General features: G+C 43.0%; 1 protein-coding gene across 1 annotated transcript; it reads right to left on the bottom strand.

The window, feature by feature from the left end:
- Nucleotides 1-1,835: 1,835 nt before the first annotated feature.
- Nucleotides 1,836-5,463, bottom strand: LOC123102552 (probable prefoldin subunit 3). The gene is made up of 6 exons (XM_044523947.1): nt 5,194-5,463; nt 3,456-3,513; nt 3,060-3,131; nt 2,428-2,547; nt 2,252-2,353; nt 1,836-2,176 (listed from the first exon to the last, which is right to left on the bottom strand). The coding sequence occupies exons 1-6, from the start codon at nt 5,352-5,354 to the stop codon at nt 2,102-2,104; spliced, it is 588 nt and encodes a 195-aa protein (XP_044379882.1). The 5' UTR covers nt 5,355-5,463; the 3' UTR covers nt 1,836-2,101.
- Between the last annotated feature and the right edge of the window lie 18,141 nt (nt 5,464-23,604).

Genomic DNA, 23,604 nt, shown 5'->3' with positions numbered 1-23,604 from the left:
AACATGAACTAAGAAGTAAGAATGGCTGTGGAGCCTAACACTTCAAAAACTGCAATATCACTTTTCCTTTAGAACGTTGGTGTCAGGTAGATGTCGGCAAAAGATTAGAAAAGTCGGTAACTCGTGATAGTGATAGATACTTTCCTTTTTCTGGTTCTTGTTGTTTTGTCGCTCGCGGCAACTTGAGAAATTTTCAACTGAAGTGATATGGAACTCCAGTAGGTTTCAGCATTGAGAGAGGAAAGTCTATAGCCTAGCAATTCGTTATGGAGTTTCCGATTCACCGACAGAGAAAACGAATTTCTCTTGTTATTATTTCTTTCTTACGGGAATTAATGTCGACGGGACTCCTGGAGTCCATATTATATCCGGGACAATAAATTTTCGTCTTGAAATTTTGTTTTCCACATGACAATGTATCAGCATTGTGTACTCATTTAAATTACCTCATTACATGAAAGATCACTTGAGCCCCACGCCGTTGGGATTTACACAGAGAAGCTCGCTCTAATTTTTCCTTTCCGGTGACTTCCCATGCTACTAGCCGTTTGAAAATCAAAGTAAATTTATGAAGGAAGCTGATCCACATATTCTAATGGCCATAAATTCTGTGTGAGGATATGGATTCTGGTTTTCAACCACTCCTGAAAGCTAACTACCTGAAACTCGGGCAACCTAGCAAGCTGGCAATGTCGCCAAGTAGGATGGGACCATCTAAGGCAAAGCAGCCAGCAACATGATTGGACCGAGTTTCGGAGGCATGTTATGGTCAGCTTGAAAGGCGGTTTACCTGTGAGCTGTAAGGTTTAGCCATAGGTTTGCCTGTCATACCTCGTCATCAGAATGTCAACAGGCAGCACGGTGTGTGGTTTCCTTACTGGGTGCAGGTGCTGCTCAGAGCATGCAATGACGCTTGAGAAAGTTTCAACTTAAGGTTGAGTTCTTAACAGCACGACTAGGGTGGAGCTTTCCCCCTCGCCTAGAAATTGATCAGGGCGGGCTGCCACAGGCGACCGACCGCCGCCCAGTCAGAAAAATGTGGTTTCATGTCATCTTCTTCTTTCGTGTGATAGGGAGTCCTGAAACTCGTCATCAAGTGTGACCGAAAGGAAGGAGCCTGATCAATGGCCTCTTGATGCAAAAGCAGAATAATAGTACCCCACGAAAGAAAAGAAAAAGGATTTCGCTACAAACGAATGTCAGTTTTGTGACCATAGCAAATTGAATGTTTTTAATGACAAGTTAGATTGTCGCGAGGATGGCAATTTTCTCTAGTAACCGTGACAAATCCATGCCATGTTCAGTTTTACTGACAGGATTTTCTACGTTTGCTAAAGAAAATCCTAAATAATAAGTGTCACACATCAGGTGCGTGGCAATCCGGCCCCAACGTTTTTCGATGGCAATTCCAGTCACCAAGGATGGCAAATTCCAACGACACACAGCAAGTTTCTGTCAAAAATAAACTACTAAAGCACGAAAGTTGCTATCCTCGCATCATTAAACTTGCCATTAAAAACGTTTGGAATTGCCATGTGCTCATACCTGACATGCGACACTTATCAGGGTCCAAGAAAATTGCCATCCTCGCAACAACTTGATTTGCCATAAAAACGTACGATTTGCCATGGTTAAAAAACTGATGTCAGATTCTTTTAACATTTCTTAAGAAAAAACAGAGTAATAGTAACCCTATCGATTAACACCTAGCCGTAACCAGCCTGCAGAAATGCAGTAACTGGTAAACATTGCAAAGGATACTCTGTAAATTGGCACTGGAGCAGCTCATCTTTTAGAGGATTTAAAACCAGTGAACATGCCAGAAAAGAAGGTAATGAACAAAAAAAATGCTTCGCAAATTTTGTTTCATCAAGCGCTAAACAAGTACATGTAGCCCAAAATCAGAAGCGAGTGTCATCTACACCACACAGTTTAGAGTTCCAATACCATAAACTGAATGCGATTGATACATTTCTGTCACGCGGCCAAGGCACCATCACCAGCAAAGAGCACACACACTATGACGACAGACTAAATCGCCAGAGGCAGCAAGAAGTACAAAAATAACCCGATTTCATTGGCTGCGCATACCCTATGATGATCATGTTTCTTTCATAACAGACTGCTTGCTTCTCCGCTGGTGCACGTCCCAGTTAAATATCCGAGCAATTGTAACCTGACAAATAATTGAGTTTAGCAATACTGAGCGTGAGATGATGGTGAGCAGTCAAACTAATCATGGCCATTTTACCTGAGTTATCGTTTGCTGGTCCCGTAAGAAATGAAGATCGCCAACAAGGACTTCTAAACTGGCCCTCGCATTTTCCAAGTTACTTTTCAAGAGCTCATTGGCCTGCAAAACTCCCAGAAATGAAGGGGGAAACTAAAAATCGAAGGACAGCAATATGACAATGCTTAAAACTATACCTCGTCACAGGAGTATTCCAGCATCACATTTGCACCCAACCATAGGCACACTGAGTCAGAGTCCTCGATTTTAGCACGCGAATAGATTCCCTCAGATAATTCAAAATCAGCTATGAGTGCCTGCATTAAATATATGAAAGACACAGATAGTTAACTACTTAACTTTCACTTGAATGATTCCATTCAGAACAAGCGTTCAGCATGGTTACAGTTTCAAGACATTATCAAGTTTGAACTGTTTCATTTTCAAAAGATGAGTTTAACAGATGTTAGCAACTAGCAAATGAATAAAGAAAATGGACTAAAAAAGTATAATATGATCTGTATTCCCCATTTTAGAGATAACTGAAACAAGTAAAAATGAATAATAACCTATCATATTAAACTAAGGTAATGAAGTGTTAGCAGCAAACTGTTAAGAAACATGCAAAAGGTCAAACTTGACATTTTACAGGTTAAGTGATAAAGTAATGTAACTACAACCTTCAGCAGTAAAATCATGCTTCATGGTATTCAAAGTAAGAAATATACATTAATTTAAATCATTAGGCTGAGCAAAAGGGGAAAATTCAATGCACAGAAATAGAAAAAGTAAACTGAAAAAGGAGCGGAGTTAAGGAAATTATACAAACCTCGCCCAAAGCTTTTTTAGCTTTCAATGTCGCAACAATATCCAAGCATTTTTCTATATCAGGAATTTTCGCCTGTAATAAGAAGAGCTGGCTAAGTTTATAAAGTATATGCTAAAACTAGCATGTATCAATGATAACTGCTAATAGAAGTTAGCATGGTGCTAAGTTAGGTAAATGATCAAGAGTTGACTCCATGTAAGCTTTGACATTTTTACAGTACTAATTCTCAATCTTTTATCAGTATTAACTAGAGAACAATTGTGCTGTGGAACACACAAATTATAATTCAAAAGCACAAAAAACATCGTCAAAGAAGTAAATATAAGCAATTAAGCAAACTTCCACTCAAAAGTCATATTTGATCTTAATAAATCTAAGAAGAAAAAGTATGAGCACCTGAAGTTCTCTTTGTTGTGCTAAAAGTTTCATCTCCACCATTTTGTACTGCTGCAGCCTAAAAAAATTAAGAGACGGGTTACATTTCTCTAAAGCAGAACCAAGTATCAAAAAATAACCAGGTAAAAAGTGTAATGTACACATGTAGGGACAAACAACATTTTTGCTGAAACTTGCTGGAGAAATAATATTAAACTGCTCTTATTCAGATAAATATCGAACTGTGATGCACAAAATCAGTTGCAGCTGCCTACCAACTAGAAGTGAACGCTGAAGGCAAGAACGTACATACTTTTCATAGTTTTCAAAAGAAATACTAGAGACCATATAATATAAACCACAAAGGAACAACAAAATCAGTCATTATGGAATGGCAGGTTCAAATATAATGGAGGGAACATCGACTTTATTTGCAGGAACTGTCAACCCAGATGAATGTTGGAATATTCAGTATATGTGTGTGTGGCTTATAACATTTATTTTACTGCTATTTTATCTCCTGGAAAGTGTAGATGTGGAATTGAAAGTATCATATACATGTACGGTGTACATGGAAACTTGGACAGAAATTAGTCCAAGGAAGCCGGTACATCATGCTGGAAGTATAGTACATGTGTACTGGAAATTAAACTTTGTTTATATAGCCCGGGCACCGCATGATAGGAATGACCAGGTTGTCCATAATTTGGCTATATGGATTGTTTAAAAGCCTGCAGATTTGAATTGGAATTTATTCAAATCCGGCGCATGACTCACACATGCGTGATGAGACCTTATTACAGATTAAGTTGAGACTCCTATTTGATTACTAATGATCGTGGTTGGTTGTGCTAATCTGGAGTCTTTGTTTAAACAGATTGATTATCTGGAAACTTATCTGTATATGGTTTAAACTAAACTGGAATAACGTTATATATATATTGGTCTCTAAACTCTGGCCTCAGTACCATTGTGAGCGGCACCATGGATTAGGGTGAGGAACAGAGGGTAGGCCGTAAATTCAACAACGAATTTGGTCGAATATGCAAGATATCATAATAAGCAGTTCATTCGACATGTGAATGAACCGTATCCCATGATTGAGTTGACAATAAGCCTCTCTCGCGTGGCCTGCACAGCTTATGGCAGAGTTTGCCTCTTCCGGGCCACAATGAATTAGGAGTTCGACACGGTGTATAGTTTGGACTAATAATCTACGATGCTCATCCACAAGTAGGCAATAGAGACTGAAAACTTGCAGAGATCCAATCCAAGCAGGGGCCACATAAGCACAGCACCAGTCGCAAAACCCTACTCCAACGACCACTGCAATCTGTGAGCTAGTCTGGCAACCAAACAAGTGGTGGAAGCAGCACTGACCCCTACAAGGATCTAACATGTAGAGGAGCTTTGCTGAGATAGATCAAAAGTACTCATACTGGATGTAATAAGATCTTATATTATGGGACGGATGGAGTACATGGTGATGGTAAGGACGCGAATCGTCCCACGTTTGAGACGATTTCCGGATCAAGAGCGAGCCGATGGCCACCCACCCAGCTCCCGAATTTACCAAACAGATGGAGGGCACATCGCGAGAAGCAGCCAAAAGGATCTAGCTTCCCTCCCAGTTGCAGCGGCAGCCGGACCAGGGACCCGGAACACCGCGAGAACGCCAAAGCCGACGTATCCTTCGAGATGAACACGGGGAGAGAAAGGTAGGGTGTAGGGGAGGGGAGCGGGGCGGAGCAGCGATTACCTTTCTTGGAGGAAGGCGAGGGCGGAGTTGACCTCGAGCCCGGCCTGCCGGAGGTAGGTCTCGACATCCTCGACGAAGGACGCCGCCGGGATTCCCCGCCGCTCCGCCACTCCCTGCGGCGTAGATACCGCCACCGCCGACGAGGAGGTGGCCGCCGCCATGAGAGAGAGAGAGAGAGAGAGAGAGAGAGAGAGAGAGGAGGAGGAGGAGGAGGAGAAGAATGTGCCCAAGCCAGGCCCAAGTGAGGAGAAGCTGGGCAACTGTTAGGTGGGGTCCACCTCGCTCTCGGCAAAGAAATTTTGGGTTTACGGACCGGCCTGGTTGGTTGCCCCCGGCCCAATTAGGACGACATGAGAATAATTCATTTTTTGCAGGGGCATGAGAATAATTATAATTAGCTGTTCTAAAAAATGAGAATGATTAGAGATCTTCCGTTGTCAGAACACCTAATGGCATCAAAAGACCCGAGCTCTAAGCAATGGATATTCGGCATGATGGATATTCTACCTCATGCGAGCTTCATCAAGCTTGTTGTTACCTATAGCCTATGGGCTATCTCAAAGGCGAGGAAAAAAGCTATTCACGAAGGAATTTTTCAAAGTCCACTCTCGGCGAACCTGTTCGGGGTAGGTACATTTCTGAGCTCGAATGCATCACAAAGGCTATTACTGTTGTCGTCCAACCAACGGTTGAACGTGCTCGTCGCTCTCGAGAGTGGAAGCCTCCATTGGTAGGCCACGTGAAGATCAATATCGATGGTGGAGTGTCCCGCAATGGGAATTCTAGGGAAGCGGGTGTAGTATGTCGTGACCAGGATATGCAATATCCAGGGTCATGTTCGATTGTATTCCCAGAGGTTACAGGCCCGACTTCTGTTGCCTTAGCTTGCCGATAAGCACAAGCTCTTGCAGAAGATCTTTCACTTTCCAAGGTTGTTATAGCATTTTACTGCAAAACTATCATGTATAACATCAGAACTTTGTAGGTCTCTTTGTCTCCATCATTAAGGAGGTAATAGATAAAAAAAGAAAACACTAGTAGCTGGTTCTTTTGTTTTGTGGGCGAAAGTCAAACACAGAGGCTTGTAACCTAGAGTTTTCTCATTCGCTTGATCTGAGTCACCACATGTAGCTTGGCACTCTCATGATCCATTATGTATCCGTACAAACATCTATTATGATCAATGTAATCTTAGCAACCCCCTAAAAAAGGTAATCATCCAGCACTCCAGTGAAGAACTCTCTCAAAAAATAATTGGGCCAATTAAGAATAAGGTACGTACAAGCAAATGCCATAGCTCTTCATGGAAACCACCTCCAGCCGATCTTGCTAAATTCAACGTTAATGGAGACGTCTCACGTGTTGAGCAGCCAGCTAAATCCAACGTTGAGGGAGGCGTCTCATATGTTGACTTGTTGTCGGTGTTTGTCATAATCGGGATTGACATATTTTTGGGAGCTTCTTCCATTGTTATTTCGAGAAACTGATCTTGCCGCCTTAGAGGTGTTTGGTGATAACCCACAAGTATAGGGGATCGCAACAGTTTTCGAGGGTAGAGTATTCAACCCAAATTTATTGATTCGACACAAGGGGAGACAAAGAATATTCTCAAGTATTAGCAGCTGAGTTGTCAATTCAACCACACCTGGAACCTTAATATCTGCAGCAAAGTGTTTAGTAGCAAAATAATATGATAGTGGTGATAACGGTAGCAAAAGGTAACAATAGTAAAAGTAATATTTTTGGTATTTTGTAGTGATGATAACAATAGCAACGGAAAAGTAAATAAGCGGAGAACAATATATGGAAAGCTCGTAGGCAATGGATCGGTGATAGAAAATTATGTCGGATGCGGTTCATCATGTAATAGTCATAACCTAGGGTGACACAGAACTAGCTCCAGTTCATTAATATAATGTAGGCATGTATTCCGAATATAGTCATACGTGCTTATGGAAAAGAACTTGCATGATATCTTTTGTCCTACCCTCCCATGGCAGCGGGGTCCTTACGAAAACTAAGGGATATTAAGGCCTCCTTTTAATAGAGAACCGGAACAAAGCATTAACACATAGTGAATACATGAACTCCTCAAACTACGGTCATCACCGGTAAGTATCCCGATTATTGTCACTTCAGGGTTAACGGATCATAACACATAATAGGTGACTATAGACTTCCAAGATAGGATCAAGAACACTCATATATTGATGAAAACATAATAGGTTCAGATCTGAAATCATGGCACTCGGGCCCTAGTGACAAGCATTAAGCATAGCAAAGTCATAGCAACATCAATCTCAGAACATAGTGGACACCAGGGATCAAACCCTAACAAAACTAACTCGATTACATGATATATCTCATCCAACCCATCACCGTCCAGCAAGCCTACGATGGAATTACTCACGCACGGCGGTGAGCATCATGAAATTGGTGATGGAGGATGGTTGATGATGACGATGGCGACGAATTCCCCTCTCCGGAGCCCCGAACGGACTCCAGGTCAGCCCTCCCGAGAGGTTTTAGGGCTTGGCGGCGGCTCCGTATCGTAAAACGCGTTGATTTCTTCTCTCTGATTTTTTTTCTCCCCAAAACTCAATATATGGAGGTGGAGTTGAAGTCGGAGAGGCAACAGGGGGGCCACGAGGTAGGGGGGCGCGCCCCCCACCCTCGTGGGAAGGTGGTGGGCCCCCTGGCCTTCATCTTTTGCAGGTATTTTTCTTATTTTCTGAACAGTGGCTCTGTAAAGTTTCAGGTCATTCCGAGAACGTTTGCTCCTGCACATAAATAACACCATGGTAATTCTGCTGAAAACAGCGTCAGTCCGGTTAGTTCCATTCAAATCATGCAAGTTAGAGTCCAAAACAAGGGCAAAAGTATTTGAAAAAGTAGATACGTTGAAGACGTATCAACTCCCCCAAGCTCAAACCTTTGCTTGTCCTCAAGCAATTCAGTTGATAAACTGAAAGTGATAAAGAAAAACTTTTACAAACTCAATCATAATATGATATAATAAGATGGTATCTCGCTAGCCCTTTCTGAGACCGCAAAACATAAATGCAGAGCACCTTTAAAGACCAAGGACTGACTAGACATTGTAATTCATGGTAAAAGAGATCCAGTCAAGTCATACTCAATGTAAAAAAACAGTAATGAATGCAAATGACAGCGGTGCTCTCCAACTGGTGCTTTTTAATAAGAGGAGGATGACTCAACATAAAAGTAAATATATAGGCCCTTCGGAGAGGGAAGCAGGGATTTGTAGAGGTGCCAGAGCTCAGTTTTGAAACAAAGGTGAATAATATTTTGAGCGGTATACTTTCATTGTCAACATAACAACCAAGAGATGGCGATATCTTCCATGCTACACACATTATAGGCGGTTCCCAAACAGAATGGTAAAGTTTATACTCCCTCTTCCACCAATAAGCATCAATCCATGGCTTGCTCGAAACAACGAGTGCCTCCAACTAACAAGAGTCCCAGAGGGAGTTTTGTTTGCAATTATTTTGATTTAGTTTGCATAAAGCATGGGACTGGGAATCCCGGTGACCAGCCATTTATCTCGTGAGTGAGGAGCGGAGTCCACTCCTCTTGAGAATAACCCGCCTAACATGGAAGATACAGACAACCCTAGTTGATACATGAGCTATTCGAGCATACAAAACATGATATTTATTTGAAGGTTTAGAGTTTGGCACATACAAATTTACTTGGAACGGCAGGTAGATACCGTATATAGGTAGGTATAGTGGACTTATGTGGAATAACTTTGGGGTTTAAGGGATTGGATGCACAAGCAGTATTCCCTCTTAGTACAGGTGAAGGCTAGCAAAAGACTGGGAAGCGACCAGCTAGAGAGCGGCAACAGTCATGAACATGCATTAAAATTAATCAACACCGGATGCAAGCATGAGTAGGATATAATCCACCATGAACATAAATATCGTGAAGGCTATGTTGATTTTGTTTCAACTACATGCGTGAACATGTGCCAAGTCAAGTCACTTAAATCATTTAAAGGAGGATACCACCCTATCATACCACATCATAACCATTTCAATAGCATGTTGGCACGCAAGGTAAACCATTATAACCCATAACTAATCAAGCATGGCACAAGAAACTATGATCTCTAATTGTCATTGCAAACATGTTTATTCATAATAGGCTGAATCGGGAACGATGAACTAATCATATTTACAAAAACAAAAGAGGTCGAGTTCATACCAGTTTTTCTCATCTCAGCTAGTCCATCATATAACATCATAACTGCCTTTCACTTGCACGACCGAACGATGTGAATAATAATAATAGTGCACGTGCATTGGACTAAGTTGGAATCTGCGGGCATTCAATAAACAGGAGAAGACAAGGCAATATGGGCTCTTTTTGTCAGATCAACAATAATGCATATAAGAGCCACTTCAACAGTTTAATTGTGGTCTTCTCCTATCGGCCCCCAAAGAAAAGAAAAGAAATAAAACTATTTACACGGGAAAGCTCCCAACAAGCAAAAGAAGAACATGAAATATTTTTGGGTTTTCTTTTAAATTACTACTAAAAGCATGGAAAGTAAATTAATTAAAAGCTACAACTAATTTTTTGGTTTTTCTTAAGGTTTATTAAACACACAAGAAGAAAATATAAAAAGGAAAGTAAACGAGCATGGACGATATAATGAAAAAGTATGAGCACCAACATCTAGCAATGAGTATGTGAACATAAATGTAATGTCGGTGGGAAATACGTACTCCCCCAAGCTTAGCCTTTTGGCCTAAGTTGGTCTATGGCCACGGCTGGCCTGGCGGATACCCATAATAATAGTTGGGGTCGTACTGAGATGAAGAAGAGGAAGACTCAGCTTGCCACTGGCTGACAATCATCTCCGGATCCCACTGGTAATTAGACTGTCGTGAAGGATCAATTTGTGGTTCCGGCTCTGGCTCCTCAGCTGGTGCAGGGTTCCGGTAGGCTTGAATAGCCTTCAACGGAACAAGGTACGTGCCTACAAGTAAATCAAACAAAGAAGGAGCAGGCAGGGTAATAGTCTCAGGATGATGTTTATTAAAGAACAATTGATATTTAAGCTCTCCTTCCCTATTCTTAACAATAAAATCATGTGTCATCATACTTTTATAATCTAGATAAACACGAGGCAGCACATTTTCTTCCTTCTCAGCATGCCTAATAGGTATGTTAAAGTGTGCAGCTAGGCGTGAGGCATAGATGCCTCCAAAGATGGGGCCCTTGGTACGGTTTAGACTTAACTGTTTAGCAATAATGCCGCCCATACTAAAAGTGTTATCACTGTATAAACCTTGGAGCAAAATAATAATATCAGGGATACTAAGGTTTCCACAGTTTCCGCGACCAATTAAGCAACGACTAGAAAATAATGCAAAGTAGCGTAAAACAGGAAAATGTATGCTAGTGATTCGTGCATCGGAAACCTTCCTTGTTTCCCCTACAGTGATAGTATCAATAAACCCCTCCACATCATCACGATGTGGTTCTTCTGTCTTTCCCTCAAAAGGGACTAAACAAATCCGACAAAATCATAAAGTGACATCTCCTTATGCTCATCATATAAATGAAACTCCACCGTAGGTGGTGAGTTCCTAGAATGAAAATGAAAGTTTTGCACAAAGGTATTTGTGAGTAAGAGATACTGATCGCATTGGTCGTGGAGGAAAGCGGTGAGGCCTGCATTATGAGCCAATTCATGAAAATCTTCATAAATCCCGGCTGCTCTCAAGAAATCTTCGAAAGGCCATTCACACGCCCGAACCTCCGCGGTGCGAGGCAGATTATACTTAGGCTTTGGTGCCTTTTCCTTCGAGCTTTGGCTCGATGAGCCCCTCAAAAGTCTCCTCATCATTTTCTGAAAAATCCTGAAATTTTTAGTAACTTCAAAATAAAAGTAAATCAAACTCAATAATATTGATAGCAACTACTCCTACAAGTGCCTAGGGCCTATATCATACATCAAAACTACTTTTGACCATATAAATTTGACATGCAAGCTCAAGAACAGGGTCACCTAAGCAACACAAATTTGCAATGAATAAAGCACTAAAACAAAAACTAATTGGACCAATGAAGGAGTCACATACCAAGGAACAATCTCCCCAAGCAATTTTGTGAGAGGTGCTTTGAGCAAGGAGATCGAAAATGGCAGCAAAACGAGCTTGGACTCGGGTTTGAGCTGGATATTCGTGTTTGTGGGAGGAAGATGAAGTGTGTGGGTGCAGGAATAAATGGAGGAGTGCCACCATGGGCCCACGAGGCAGGGGGCGCGTCCTAGAGGGGTGGGCGCGCCCTCCACCCTCGTGGGCAGGTGGTTGACCCCCCTGGTGTGTTCTCTGTTCCATAAATCCTCAAATATTCTAGAAAAAAATCATATTTAAATTTCAGGGCATTTGGAGAACTTTTATTTTCGAGGTATTTTTATATTGCACGGATAATCAGATAACAGACAGAAAAATATTTATTTTTATTTTATTTAATATAAATAACATAAAGTAAAAGTGGGGTGCAGAAGGTTGTGCCTTCTAGTTTCATCCATCTCATGATCATCAAAAGGAATCCACTAACAAGGTTGATCAAGTCTTGTTAACGAACTCATTCCGAATAACATGGAACCAGAGAAATTTTGAATAACACTATGTTACCTCAACGGGGATATGCACATCCCCAATAGTAAGAATATCATATTTCTTCTTGACAGTGGGAAGAGGAAATTCAAAACCTCCAAATATAATCGATGGAATTTTTCCAATAGAGTTGATACTATGAACCTGAGGTTGTTTCCTCGGAAAGTGTACCGTATGCTCATTGCCATTAACATGAAAAGTGACATTGCCTTTAGTGCAATCAATAACAGCCCATGCAGTATTCAAAAAGGGTCTTCCAAGAATAATAGACATACTATCGTCCTCGGGAATATCAAGAATAACAAAATCCATTAAAATAGTAACGTTTGCAACTACAACAGGCACATCCTCACAAATACTGACAGGTATAGCAGTTGATTTATCAGCCATTTGCAAAGATATTTCAGTAGGTGTCAACTTATTCAAATCAAGTCTACGATATTAAGAGAGAGGCATAACACTAACACCGGCTCCAAGATCACATAAAGCAGTTTTAACATAGTTTCTTTTAATGTAGCATGGTATAGTGGGTACTCCTGGATCTCCAAGTTTCTTTGGTATTCCACCCTTAAACGTATAATTAGCAAGCATGGTGTAAATTTCAGCTTCTGGTATCTTTCTTTTATTTGTAATAATATCTTTCATGTACTTAGCATAAGGATTGGTTTTAAGCATATCAGTTAATCGCATACGCAAAAAGATGGGTCTAATCATTTCAGCAAAGCGCTCAAAATCCTAATCATCCTTTTTCTTGGATGGTTTGGGAGGAAAAGGCATGGGTTTCTGAATCCAAGGCTCTCTTTCTTTACCATGTTTCCTAGCAACAAAATATTTCTTATCATAACGTTGATTCTTTGATTGTGGGTTATCAAGATCAATAGCAGGTTCAATTTCTATGTCATTATCATTACTAGGTTGAGCATCATTATGAACATTATCATTAACATTATCACTAGTTTCACGTTCATTACCAGATTGAGTTTCAGCATCAGAAATAGAAATATCATTTGGATTCTCAGGTGTTTCAACAATAGGATCACTAGAAGCATGCAAAGTCTTATCATTTTTCTTTTTCTTCTTTTTAGAAGAACTAGGTGCATCTATATTATTTCTCTGAGAATCTTGCTCAATTCTTTTTGGGTGGCCTTCAGGATACAAAGGTTCCTGAGTCATTCTACCAGTTCTAGTAGCCACTCTAACAACATAATCATTATCTTTACTACTCAATTCATTGAGAAAATCATTTTGAGCTTTAAGTACTTGCTCTACTTGAGTGGTAACCATGGAAGCATGTTTACTAATAAGTTTAAGTTCACCTTTAACATTAGCCATATAATCACCCAAGTGTTCAAGCATATTTGAATTGTATTTCAATTGTCTACCAAAATAGCATTAAAGTCTTCTTGCTTAGCCATAAATTTATCAAACTCGTCTAAGCATGGGCTAGCAAACTTAGTAAATGGGATTACAACTTTATCATATCTATAGAGAGAATTTACCTTTACTACCTGTGTCGGGTCATCAAGACCATGAGTTTCTTCAATAGGTAAAGGATTAAGATTATATGTTTCTTCAACAGGCGGTAAATAGACCATGTACTTCTTCAATAGGAGGTAAATTCTTAACATCTTCAGCTTTAATACCTTTTTCTTTCATAGATTTCTTTGCCTCTTGCATATCTTCAGGATTGAGAAATAGAATACCCCTCTTCTTTAGAGTTGGTTTAGGAATAGGATCAGGAATTGGCTCCGGAGGTGTCCAATTATTTTCATTTGTCAACATATTATTCAATAGAATTTCAGCTTCATCCGGTGTTCTTTCCCTGAAAAGAGAACCCGCACAACTATCTAGGTAATCTCTGGAGGTATCGGTTAGTCCATTATAAAAAATATCAAGTATTTCATTTTTATTAAGAGGATGATCAGGCAAAGCATTAAGTAATTGGAGAAGCCTCCCCCAATCTTGTGGGATACTCTCTTCTTCAATTTGCACAAAATTATATATATCCCTTAAAGCAGCTTGTTTCTTATGAGCAGGGAAATATTTAGCAGAGAAGTAATAAATCATATCCTGGGGACTACGCACATAACCAGGATCAAGAGAATTAAACCATATCTTAGCATCACCCTTAAATGAGAACGGAAATATTTTAAGGATGTAAAAGTAACGAGTTCTCTCATCTTTAGTGAACAGGGTGGCTATATCATTTAATTTAGTAAGATGTGCCACAACAGTTTCAGATTCATAACCATGAAAAGGATCAGATTCAACCAAAGTAATTATATCAGGATCAACAGAGAATTCATAATCCTTATCAGTAACAAAGATAGGTGAAGTAGCAAAAGCAGGGTCAGGTTTCATTCTAGCATTTAAAGATTGCTTACTCCATTTGGCTAATAATCTTTTGAGTCCAATTCTATTTTGGCACGCTAAAATAGCTAAGGAAGCTTCTTGATCAAAGACATAACCCTTAGGAATAACAAGTGATTCTTCATCATCACTTTCATCAGTATCATCAGATTCAATATTTTCAATCTCTCTAGCCCTAGCAAGTTGTTTATCGAGAAAATCACTAAGTGGCATAGTAGTATCAGGCATAGAGGTAGTTTCATCATAAGTATCGTGCATAGCAGAAGTGGCATCATCAATAACATGCGACATATCAGAACGAATAGAAAAAGTAGGTGTAGGTGTCGCAAGCTTACTCAAAACAGAAGGTGAATCAAGTGCAGAGCTAGATTGCAGTTCCTTACCTCCCCTCGTAGTTGAGGGATAGATCTTGGTTTTTGGATCTCTCAAGTTCTTCATAATGATAAGCAGATATATATCCCAAGTGACTCAAAGAATAGAGCTATGCTCCCCGGCAACGGCGCCAGAAAATAGTCTTGATAACCCACAATTATAGGGGATCGCAACAGTTTTCGAGGGTAGAGTATTCAATCCAAATTTATTGATTCGACACAAGGGGAGCCAAAGAATATTCTCAAGTATTAGCAGCTGAGTTGTCAATTCAACCACACCTGGAACCTTAATATCTACAGCAAAGTGTTTAGTAGCAAAGTAATATGATAGTGGTGATAACGGTAGCAAAAGGTAACAATAGTAAAAGTAATGTTTTTGGTAATTTGTAGTGATGATAGCAATAGCAACGGAAAAGTAAATAAGCGAAGAACAATATATGGAAAGCTCGTAGGCAATGGATCGGTGATAGAGAATTATGCCCGATGCAGTTCATCATGTAACAGTCATAACCTAGGGTGACACAGAACTAGCTCCAGTTCATTAATATAATGTAGGCATGTATTCCGAATATAGTCATACGTGCTTATGGAAAAGAACTTGCATGACATCTTTTGTCCTACCCTCCTGTGGCAGCGGGGTCCTTACGGAAACTAAGGGATATTAAGGCCTCCTTTTAATAGAGAACCGGAACAAAGCACTAACACATAGTGAATACATGAACTCCTCAAACTATGGTCATCACCGGTAAGTATCCCGATTATGTCACTTAACACATAATAGGTGACTATAGACTTGCAAGATAGGATCAAGAACACTCATATATTGATGAAAACATAATAGGTTCAGATCTGAAATCATGGCACTCAGGCCCTAGTGACAAGCATTAAGCATAGCAAAGTCATAGCAACATCAATCTCAGAACATAATGGACACTAGGGATCAAACCCTAACAAAACTAACTCGATTACATGATATATCTCATCCTGCCCATCACCGTCCAGCAAGCCTACGATGGAATTACTCACGCACAGCAGTGAGCATCATGAAATTGGTGATGGAGGATGGTTGATGATGACGATGGCGACGGATTCCCCTCTCCGGAGCCCCGAACGAACTCCAGATCAGCCCTCCGGAGAGGTTTCAGGGCTTGGCGGCGGCTCCGTATCGTAAAACACGATGATTTCTTCTCTCTAATTTTTTTCTCCCCGAAACTCAATATATGGAGGTGGAGTTGGAGTTGGAGAGGCAACAGGGAGCCCACGAAGTAGGGGGCGCGCCCCCCACCCTCGTGGCAAGGTGGTGGGCCCCCTGGCCTTCATCTTTTGCAGGTATTTTTCTTATTTTCTGAAAAGTGGCTCCGTGAAGTTTCAGGTCATTCCGAGAACGTTTGCTCCTGCACATAAATAACACCATGGTAATTCTGCTGAAAACAGCGTCAGTCCGGGTTAGTTTCATTCAAATCATGCAAGTTAGAGTCCAAAACAAGGGCAAAAGTGTTTGGAAAAGTAGATACGTTGGAGACGTATCATTTGGCGTGCCATGAGGCCCTGACACTTGTTGAAGATCTCTCGTCGGAAAGGCTTCATGTTGCATTTGACCGCAAGCATATCGTGGACAACATCCGATCCGGGCATGGAGGCTGATATAGCTAGATCATTGAGAAAATTACAAAAAAAGAAGTCATATTTTGGCAGCTACAACTTTGTGTGTCTGCAGACACGTCTGTTGTCAGCTCCCATCCACCCTTGTATGGTATTCTAATTCTTATCGTGTCAACCACAACTTGATGATGAGTTGTGTCTCTGACTGGAAGAAGGAAATAATGGATGTATCACGATACCTCCTCTCATTTCCTACCCTAACTCTAGGCGGCTAGGGCAAACTTTCCCCTCCTGACTTGATGGGCGAGCCCGTGGATTCGCATCCCCTCTGCCTGCCGCTTCAGCGGCCAGTGTTGTGGATGAGAATCCCGGTGCCTTCGCTCCAGTTAGTCATTTAGGTTAGGGTTTTTTAGTCCTCGCGGGTGCGGCACTTGGACATATGGCGGCGCTTCTTCTTCGAGTTTGTCTTCCGGTCTTTGATCCTCCTCGAGTTCGTTTGTTAGGACATAGTTGACGGAGCTCTGGCGTAGGGTTCCTGTCGTCTCCTTGGGAAGGTGAGATTAGAGTTTCTTGTCACATGGCGAGATTTGGTGTCAGATGCTTCAGATCTATGCAAAGGTTCAACATCGATGACTATGGCTCCCGGGCGCTAGTCCTTAGGGGCATTGTGCACGAAGACTTCTCGGATGTCATCGAGAAGGCCAAGCCGGCTCTGGTAGGGGAGCAGTGACAGCGGTGTGTTGTGGCACGTTTTGGCAACAGTAGTGGCCGTTCTGCGGTACGGAATCCCGATGTAATTTTTAATTATGTTTGAGATGCTTTGTACTTTCGATGAATTTTATAATAGATTTGATCCTTTCTGTGAAAAAACCGTGACTTGATGAAATGCTCAGGTGGACGATCACCCCCCTAGACTTTTCAAAAAGAAACTTTATGGACTTTTTCTAAAATAAGAGAGGGTTTTCATCCGGACGACAATTTCATTCACAAAAGGAACTCGTTTAGTTCTCACAATTGAACCCACGGCTAGATAATTTTTGTGCAATCCTGAATTTTGATGTTTGGAACTTGAGACATTTGTAGTCAAAATTGTGTGAGAACTAGCACAATATCCATGCGTTACTGGAAAGTCATAAAAGAGACAAGGAGCTACCACTAACTTTGAGACTGTCAAAATATGATGGTGTCTCAAGACTGTTGAATGGTCTACAATTAAAAAGAGAGCAAAAATATAACAAGAGATCATGTTGCAGTCTCTGAAGAGTCTCGAGCGACCATAGTATGTCCTTTGCAAGATTTCTATTGAGAAATAACATTTTGGATTTTGAAACGTAGGAGAATGGGCATAAGTAAGTTGAATGCACAAGATCATGGGTTAGGTAGTAGGACAACATCTATCGCTGTGTTGAAATTGCAATTTGCTTGCCCTCTTGTGCTATGTATAAAACCAAAAAGATTTGGTTGGTTTGAGAAACTAAAATCAAGACCGTGATTTTGAGTTGGAGTCATGTACTTGCATTAATAACTCATGTTTTTACAAGAGTATTATTCGCACATTAGGGGAGCAATATATTTGTTTATTTGAAATGGGTCTCACATCTTATAAAAGTAACATTTTTTTATTTATGTCTTCACATGTGGGTAGATTATAAGCTCAAAAAAGAAACTAAACACATCATGCAACCAACCATACATATTAACCACATCCATGGTAAATGCAGAAAATTCACTTATGTTTAATACTATCATTGAAAGCTTGGATCTTAGAGAGATCGAGCTTTCTGGTAGAAAATTCACTTGGGTCAATACATTACCAAACCCGACGTTTGAGAAGCTGGACCGTGTCCTCGCTAGAGTCGAATGGGAGCAGAAGTTTCCCCTGGTGACGGTCCAAGCGTTATCACGCGCGATCTCCGACCATACCCCTTTTTGCTGGTTGACTCTGGAGAGGCAACGCATGTGGGGAACAAGAACATTTTTTCTTTCGAATTAGCATGGTTTGAAAGAGAATGGTTCCTGGATCTGATAGCAAGAGAATGGGCTAAAGATTCAGGAGGGAGGTCAAATGTTGAAAGATGACAGAATAAGATAAGGCACCTAAGAAGGTTCTTACGTGGATGGGTCAAACATTTGAGTGGGATATATAAGGTTGAAAAGGAAAGGCTCCTTCTACTTATTCAAACCCTAGATTTTAAAGCCGAGTCCTCCATTCTAGATGCTAGGGAGCTGGAAACTAAAGTGGAGGCAGAAATGAGACTGAAAGAACTGCTTCGAGAGGAGGAATTGAAGTGGGCACTGCGAGCTAAAGTTCGCAAAATCGTCCAAGGGGATGATAACACTCAATTCTTCCACATGATTGCGAATGGCAAGCATCGAAATAAGAGAATATTTCAGCTTGAGCAAGATGAGGGGACGATTTTAGGACAGGAGAACCTAAAAATCTAAAGTTATACATCACCAATTATTATAAGCAGTTGTTTGGGCCTCCTAGGATAATTTCGTATCCTTGGATGAGTCGAGGGTTGAGGATGTCCCTCAACTTGCAGCGGTTGAGAATGATACTTTGACCGCCCCATTTTTGGAGAAAGAGGTGTTTGAGGCAATTTCACAAATGAAGAATAATAAAGCTCCAGGGCCGGATGGTTTTCCGGTGGAGTTTTATAAAAAGTGCTGGCACATCATTAAGGGTGACTTGCTTCCGATGTTCCATGATCTATTCTCTGGACAGCTGCAGCTGTTTCACTTGAATTTTGAAACGATTACTTTGCTTCCTAAGAAAACAGAGGCCATGCGGATTGAGCAGTTCAGGCCGATCTGTCTTCTCAATGTCGGCTTTAAAATTTTCACCAAGGTTGAGACTAATAGACTTACGCAGATTGCGCATTCTATGGTGCAGCCATCTCGAACTGCTTTCATGTCGGACAGAAACATCTTAAAAGGGGTTGTGGTCCTACATGAAACGCTCCATGAAATCCACACAAAAAAACTAGATGGGGTAGTTTTCAAAGTGGATTTTGAGAAAGCGTACAATAAGGTAAAATGGTCATTTCTTCAGCAGTTCTTGCGTATGAAAGGTTTCGATCAGTCCCGGAGAAACCAGGTAGATTCTTCACACAAAAAGGGAGTGTTGAAATCAAAGTGAATAATGGCATAGGTCATTACTTTCAGACACACAAGGGTCTGAGGCAAGGAGATCCGATGTCACCTATTCTGTTCAACATTGTGGTCGACATGTTGACAATCCTAATAGGAAGGGCTAAGGATGCTGGCCAGGTAGGTGGCCTCGTTCCGCATTTAGTTGACAGAGGAGTGTCTATCCTATAGTACGATGGTGATACTATCATCTTCATGGAGTATGATTTGGCAAAAGCAAGAAACATGAAGCTTGTGTTATGCTTGTTCCAACAAATGTCGGGGTTAAAGATTAACTTCCATAAGAGCGAATTGTTCTGCTTTGGAAGAGCTAAAGACGAACAAGAATCTTACAAACAATTGCTCCGGTGCGAATTGGGATCTTTATCCTTTACGTATTTGGGTATACCAATCCACCATCGCAAGCTTTCCAACAAAGAATGGAAGTGCATTAAGGATCGACTTAAAAAAAACTAAGTTGCTGGAAGGGCAAGCTTATGTCACACGGAGGCCGACTAATTCTCATCAATTCGGTTCTCACGAGTATGCCTATGTTTCTCTTGTCCTTTTTGAGGTACCAGTTGGAGTCCAAAAAAGGCTCGATTTCTATCGATCACGCTTCTTCTGGCAGAGCGATGAATTAAAACGAAAGTACAGACTCGCTAAATGGGATATCATTTGTAGGCCGAAAGACCAAGGGGGTCTCGGCATTGAAAATTTGGAGGTGAAGAACAAATGTCTTCTCAGCAAGTGGCTGTATAAGCTATCTGTAGAGACGGATGCCACATGGGCCCATATTCTATGTAATAAGTATCTTCAAGCCAAAACATTATCCCGGGTGACGGTGAGGCCGACTGACTCGCCTTTTTGGAAAGGACTGATGAGAGTGAAATCAGTCTTTTTCAACAGGACAGAGTTTGTAGTTGGAAATGGTACTACCACGAGATTCTGGAAGGATACATATGACGTCCGGATAATTAAGCTACAGTAAACCTCTGTTAATGATGCCACGTCACTACAGTTACTGTTGCTAATCTACCGTTAGGTCAAAACCGATTCAAATTTAAATTTAAAATAAAGTTAAATAATAAAAGTTTTCAAAAGTTAAAACGAAAATGTTCGGGCGGTGCCCTAATTTGCATATGTAATTATGATGTAACAAACACATTTTTATAAAATACCTAAGTATTTTAAAATGAATTAAAACAGAAAAAAACTAAAACTAAAAGAAAAAAAAGAAAAGGGGAGAAAGCCCCCCCCCTCAACTGGGCCAACTGGCCCAGCTGGCCACCGCGCCCCCCTTGGGCCTCAACCCACCTGGCCGCCAGGCTGGCCCAACCGGCCACCCAATCCTCCATAACCCCTACTACCCAAACCCTAACCCCCACCGACACCCACTTTCCCCCTCTTCCTTCCCCCCGATCCAGATCGGACCGGGGCTCACGCACTCCCCTCCACTCTTCCTCTGCCTCCAATCCAGTCGGGATCGGGGCGCACCACACCGATGCTGCCCTTCCCCCACATCGATGTCGCCCCGTCCACACCTCGCTCCCTCGTCCCTCTTGGCGCCGTCCCGACCGCATCGCCCCTGGCGCCGCCACCCGTCGCCCGAAGCCGTCCCCGGCGCCACCGGACCTCATCACCACGCCGGAGCGTCGTCCCCGTCCTCCTCCCCGAGCCCCGCTGCCATTACCCCACGTCCGCCGGTGAGACGCCGCGCCTCCCCTCTTCCCCTGTCGGGCACCATCCGTTGCGCCCGATCGCGCCGTTGCACGGGCCAAGCCCTGCTCGCTGCTGCCCTCCCGGCCTGCGCCCACCCGCTGGCCTCGCCGGCCTCGCCTTGCCCCGTGCATCACCGCGGCTGCTGCCCCAGGGCCGCGACCTGGCCGAGCGCCCGCGCCCTGCGCGTGGCCGCACCCCCAGCTCTCCTCGTCTCGCTCTGACGTGGCCTTCCGCCGCCGCGCGCCGCCCGGTTCTCTTTGTCGCGCCTGCTCCTTCAGCCCGCGCTAGGTCGCACCCCGCTCATTGTCGCGCTCCCCCCCGCGCGCGCAGAAGCCGCTCCGGCGCAAACTGCACCGCTACCTCCCCTCCTCTTTCCCCGCAGGTCACCGCGCACGTCGTCCTCCCCGTAGCTGTGCTCGCCGCCCCTCGTGCGCGCCCACGGCCGCGCGCGTGCTCGCGCATGCCTTGCCGTGGCCACCCGCGCCGCAGCCTTGCTCGGCCGCCCCCTGTGCCCGCGACGACGCCTCGCCTCGCCCCACTCCGGCTGCGCCACATCCACGCCGTCCCCCTGCAGCTGGTCCGCCGTCACCGCCCCGCCTCTAGCCCGCGGCCACGCCCTCCTCGGCGGGCTCCCACGATGGCTGGCGGGTTCGCCCACGTCCTGGCGACCCGGCGCCCGCGCCCGTTTGCCCTCTACACCCGACGCCCGTAAACCCCTTTGGCCCAATGACAAGTGGGGACGTCCCCTAAAACATTTTATTAAAAAAATATAAATAAAATAATAAAATAATTAATTAATGAATTAATTAATTAAGTTAATTAATCATGTTTAATTAATCTAATCAATTAGTTAAGTTAATTAAACCCTAATTAGGCTAAACAGTCAATGATGAATGGGACCCACCTGTCAGGTTGACTAGGTCAACTGCTGATGTCATGCTGACGTCAGCAAACACTATTCTGGATAATGTTGAATTAAAATAATTAAATAAATCCTAAAAATGATTTAATTCTTTTAAAATTAATATCAAATAAACCGTAGCTCAGATGGAAAAAAACTTCGTACATGAAAGTTGCTCAGAATGATGAGACGAATCCGGATATGCAGCCCGTTCTTCCGCCATGCATCCCTAGCATAGCGAACACGCAACTTTCCCTCTCCGGTTCGTCTGTTCGAAAACGCGAAACGCCGGGGATATTTTCCCGGATGTTTCTCCGCTTCACCGGTACCACCTCTTACCGCGTTAGGGCACCCCTAGCACCGCTACTTGTCATGTCATGCATCGCTATGCATCTGTTTGCTTAATATTTATTGTTTCTTCCCCCTCTTCTCTCTGATAGACTACGAGACCGACGTCGCTGCTACCCAGTATGACTACGGTGATGACGACCCCTCTCTCTTGCCAGAACAACCAGGCAAGCCCCCTTGATCACCAGACATTGCCTACTCTTCTCTCCACTGCTTGCATTAGAGTAGTGTAGCATGTTACTGCTTTCTGTTAATCCTACTCTGATGCATAGCCTGTCGTTGTTGCTACAACTGTTGATACCTTACCTGCAATCCTAAATGCTTAGTATAGGATGCTAGTTTATCATCAGTGGCCCTACATTCTTATCAGTCTGCCATGCTATACTATCGGGCCGTGATCACTCGAGAGGTGATCACGGGTATATACTTATATACTTTACATGATACATGTGGTGACTAAAGTCGGGTCGGCTCGTAGGAGTACCCGCGAGTGATTCCGATGTTGGGGGCTGAAAGGGCAGGTGGCTCCATCCCGGTAGAGGTGCGCCTGAGTTCCCGAAGGCCCCCGACTGTTACACTGTGGCGGAGCGACAGGGCAGGTTGAGACCACCTAGGAGAGAGGTGGGCCTGGCCCTGGTCGGCGTCCGTGGTTATTTCAAAATAACACGCTTAACGAGATCTTGGTATTTGATCCGAGTCTGGCTACTAGCCTATACGCACTAACCAACTACGCGGGAACCGTTATGGGCACTCGACGTCGTGGTATCAGCCGAAGCCTTTATAACGTCAGCGACTGAGCGACGCGCGTCGGGTTGGACCGCGTAACGCAACTTCCTTTGTAATGGAGGTTTCTAGGCCTGCTCTCCGGCCGCCCACGCAACGTGCAAGTGTGCAATGGGCGATGGACCCAGACCTCTGCGCCATAGAATTTAGACCGGCGTGCTGACCTCTCTGTTGTGCCCAGGTAGGGCTCTGACGTGTTGATCTTCCGAGGCCGGGCATGACCCAGGAAAGTGTGTCCGGACAAAGGGGATCGAGCGTGTTGGGAAATGTGGTGCACCCCTGCAGGGAAGTTAATCTATTCGAATAGCCGTGATCTTCAGTAACAGGACGAATTGGAGTTGTACCTTGACCTTATGACAACTAGAACCGGATACTTAATAAAACACACCCTTCCAAGTGCCAGATACAACCGGTGATCGCTCTCTCACAGGGCGATGAGGGGAGGATCGCCTGATAGGATTATGCTACACGATGCTACTTGGTGGACTTACATTCTGCTCTCTTCTACATGCTGCAAGATGGA

Source organism: Triticum aestivum, chromosome 5A (genome assembly GCF_018294505.1).
Source record: "Triticum aestivum cultivar Chinese Spring chromosome 5A, IWGSC CS RefSeq v2.1, whole genome shotgun sequence".
Taxonomy (NCBI): domain Eukaryota; kingdom Viridiplantae; phylum Streptophyta; class Magnoliopsida; order Poales; family Poaceae; genus Triticum; species Triticum aestivum.
This window is presented reverse-complemented; position numbering and strand designations above follow the sequence as displayed.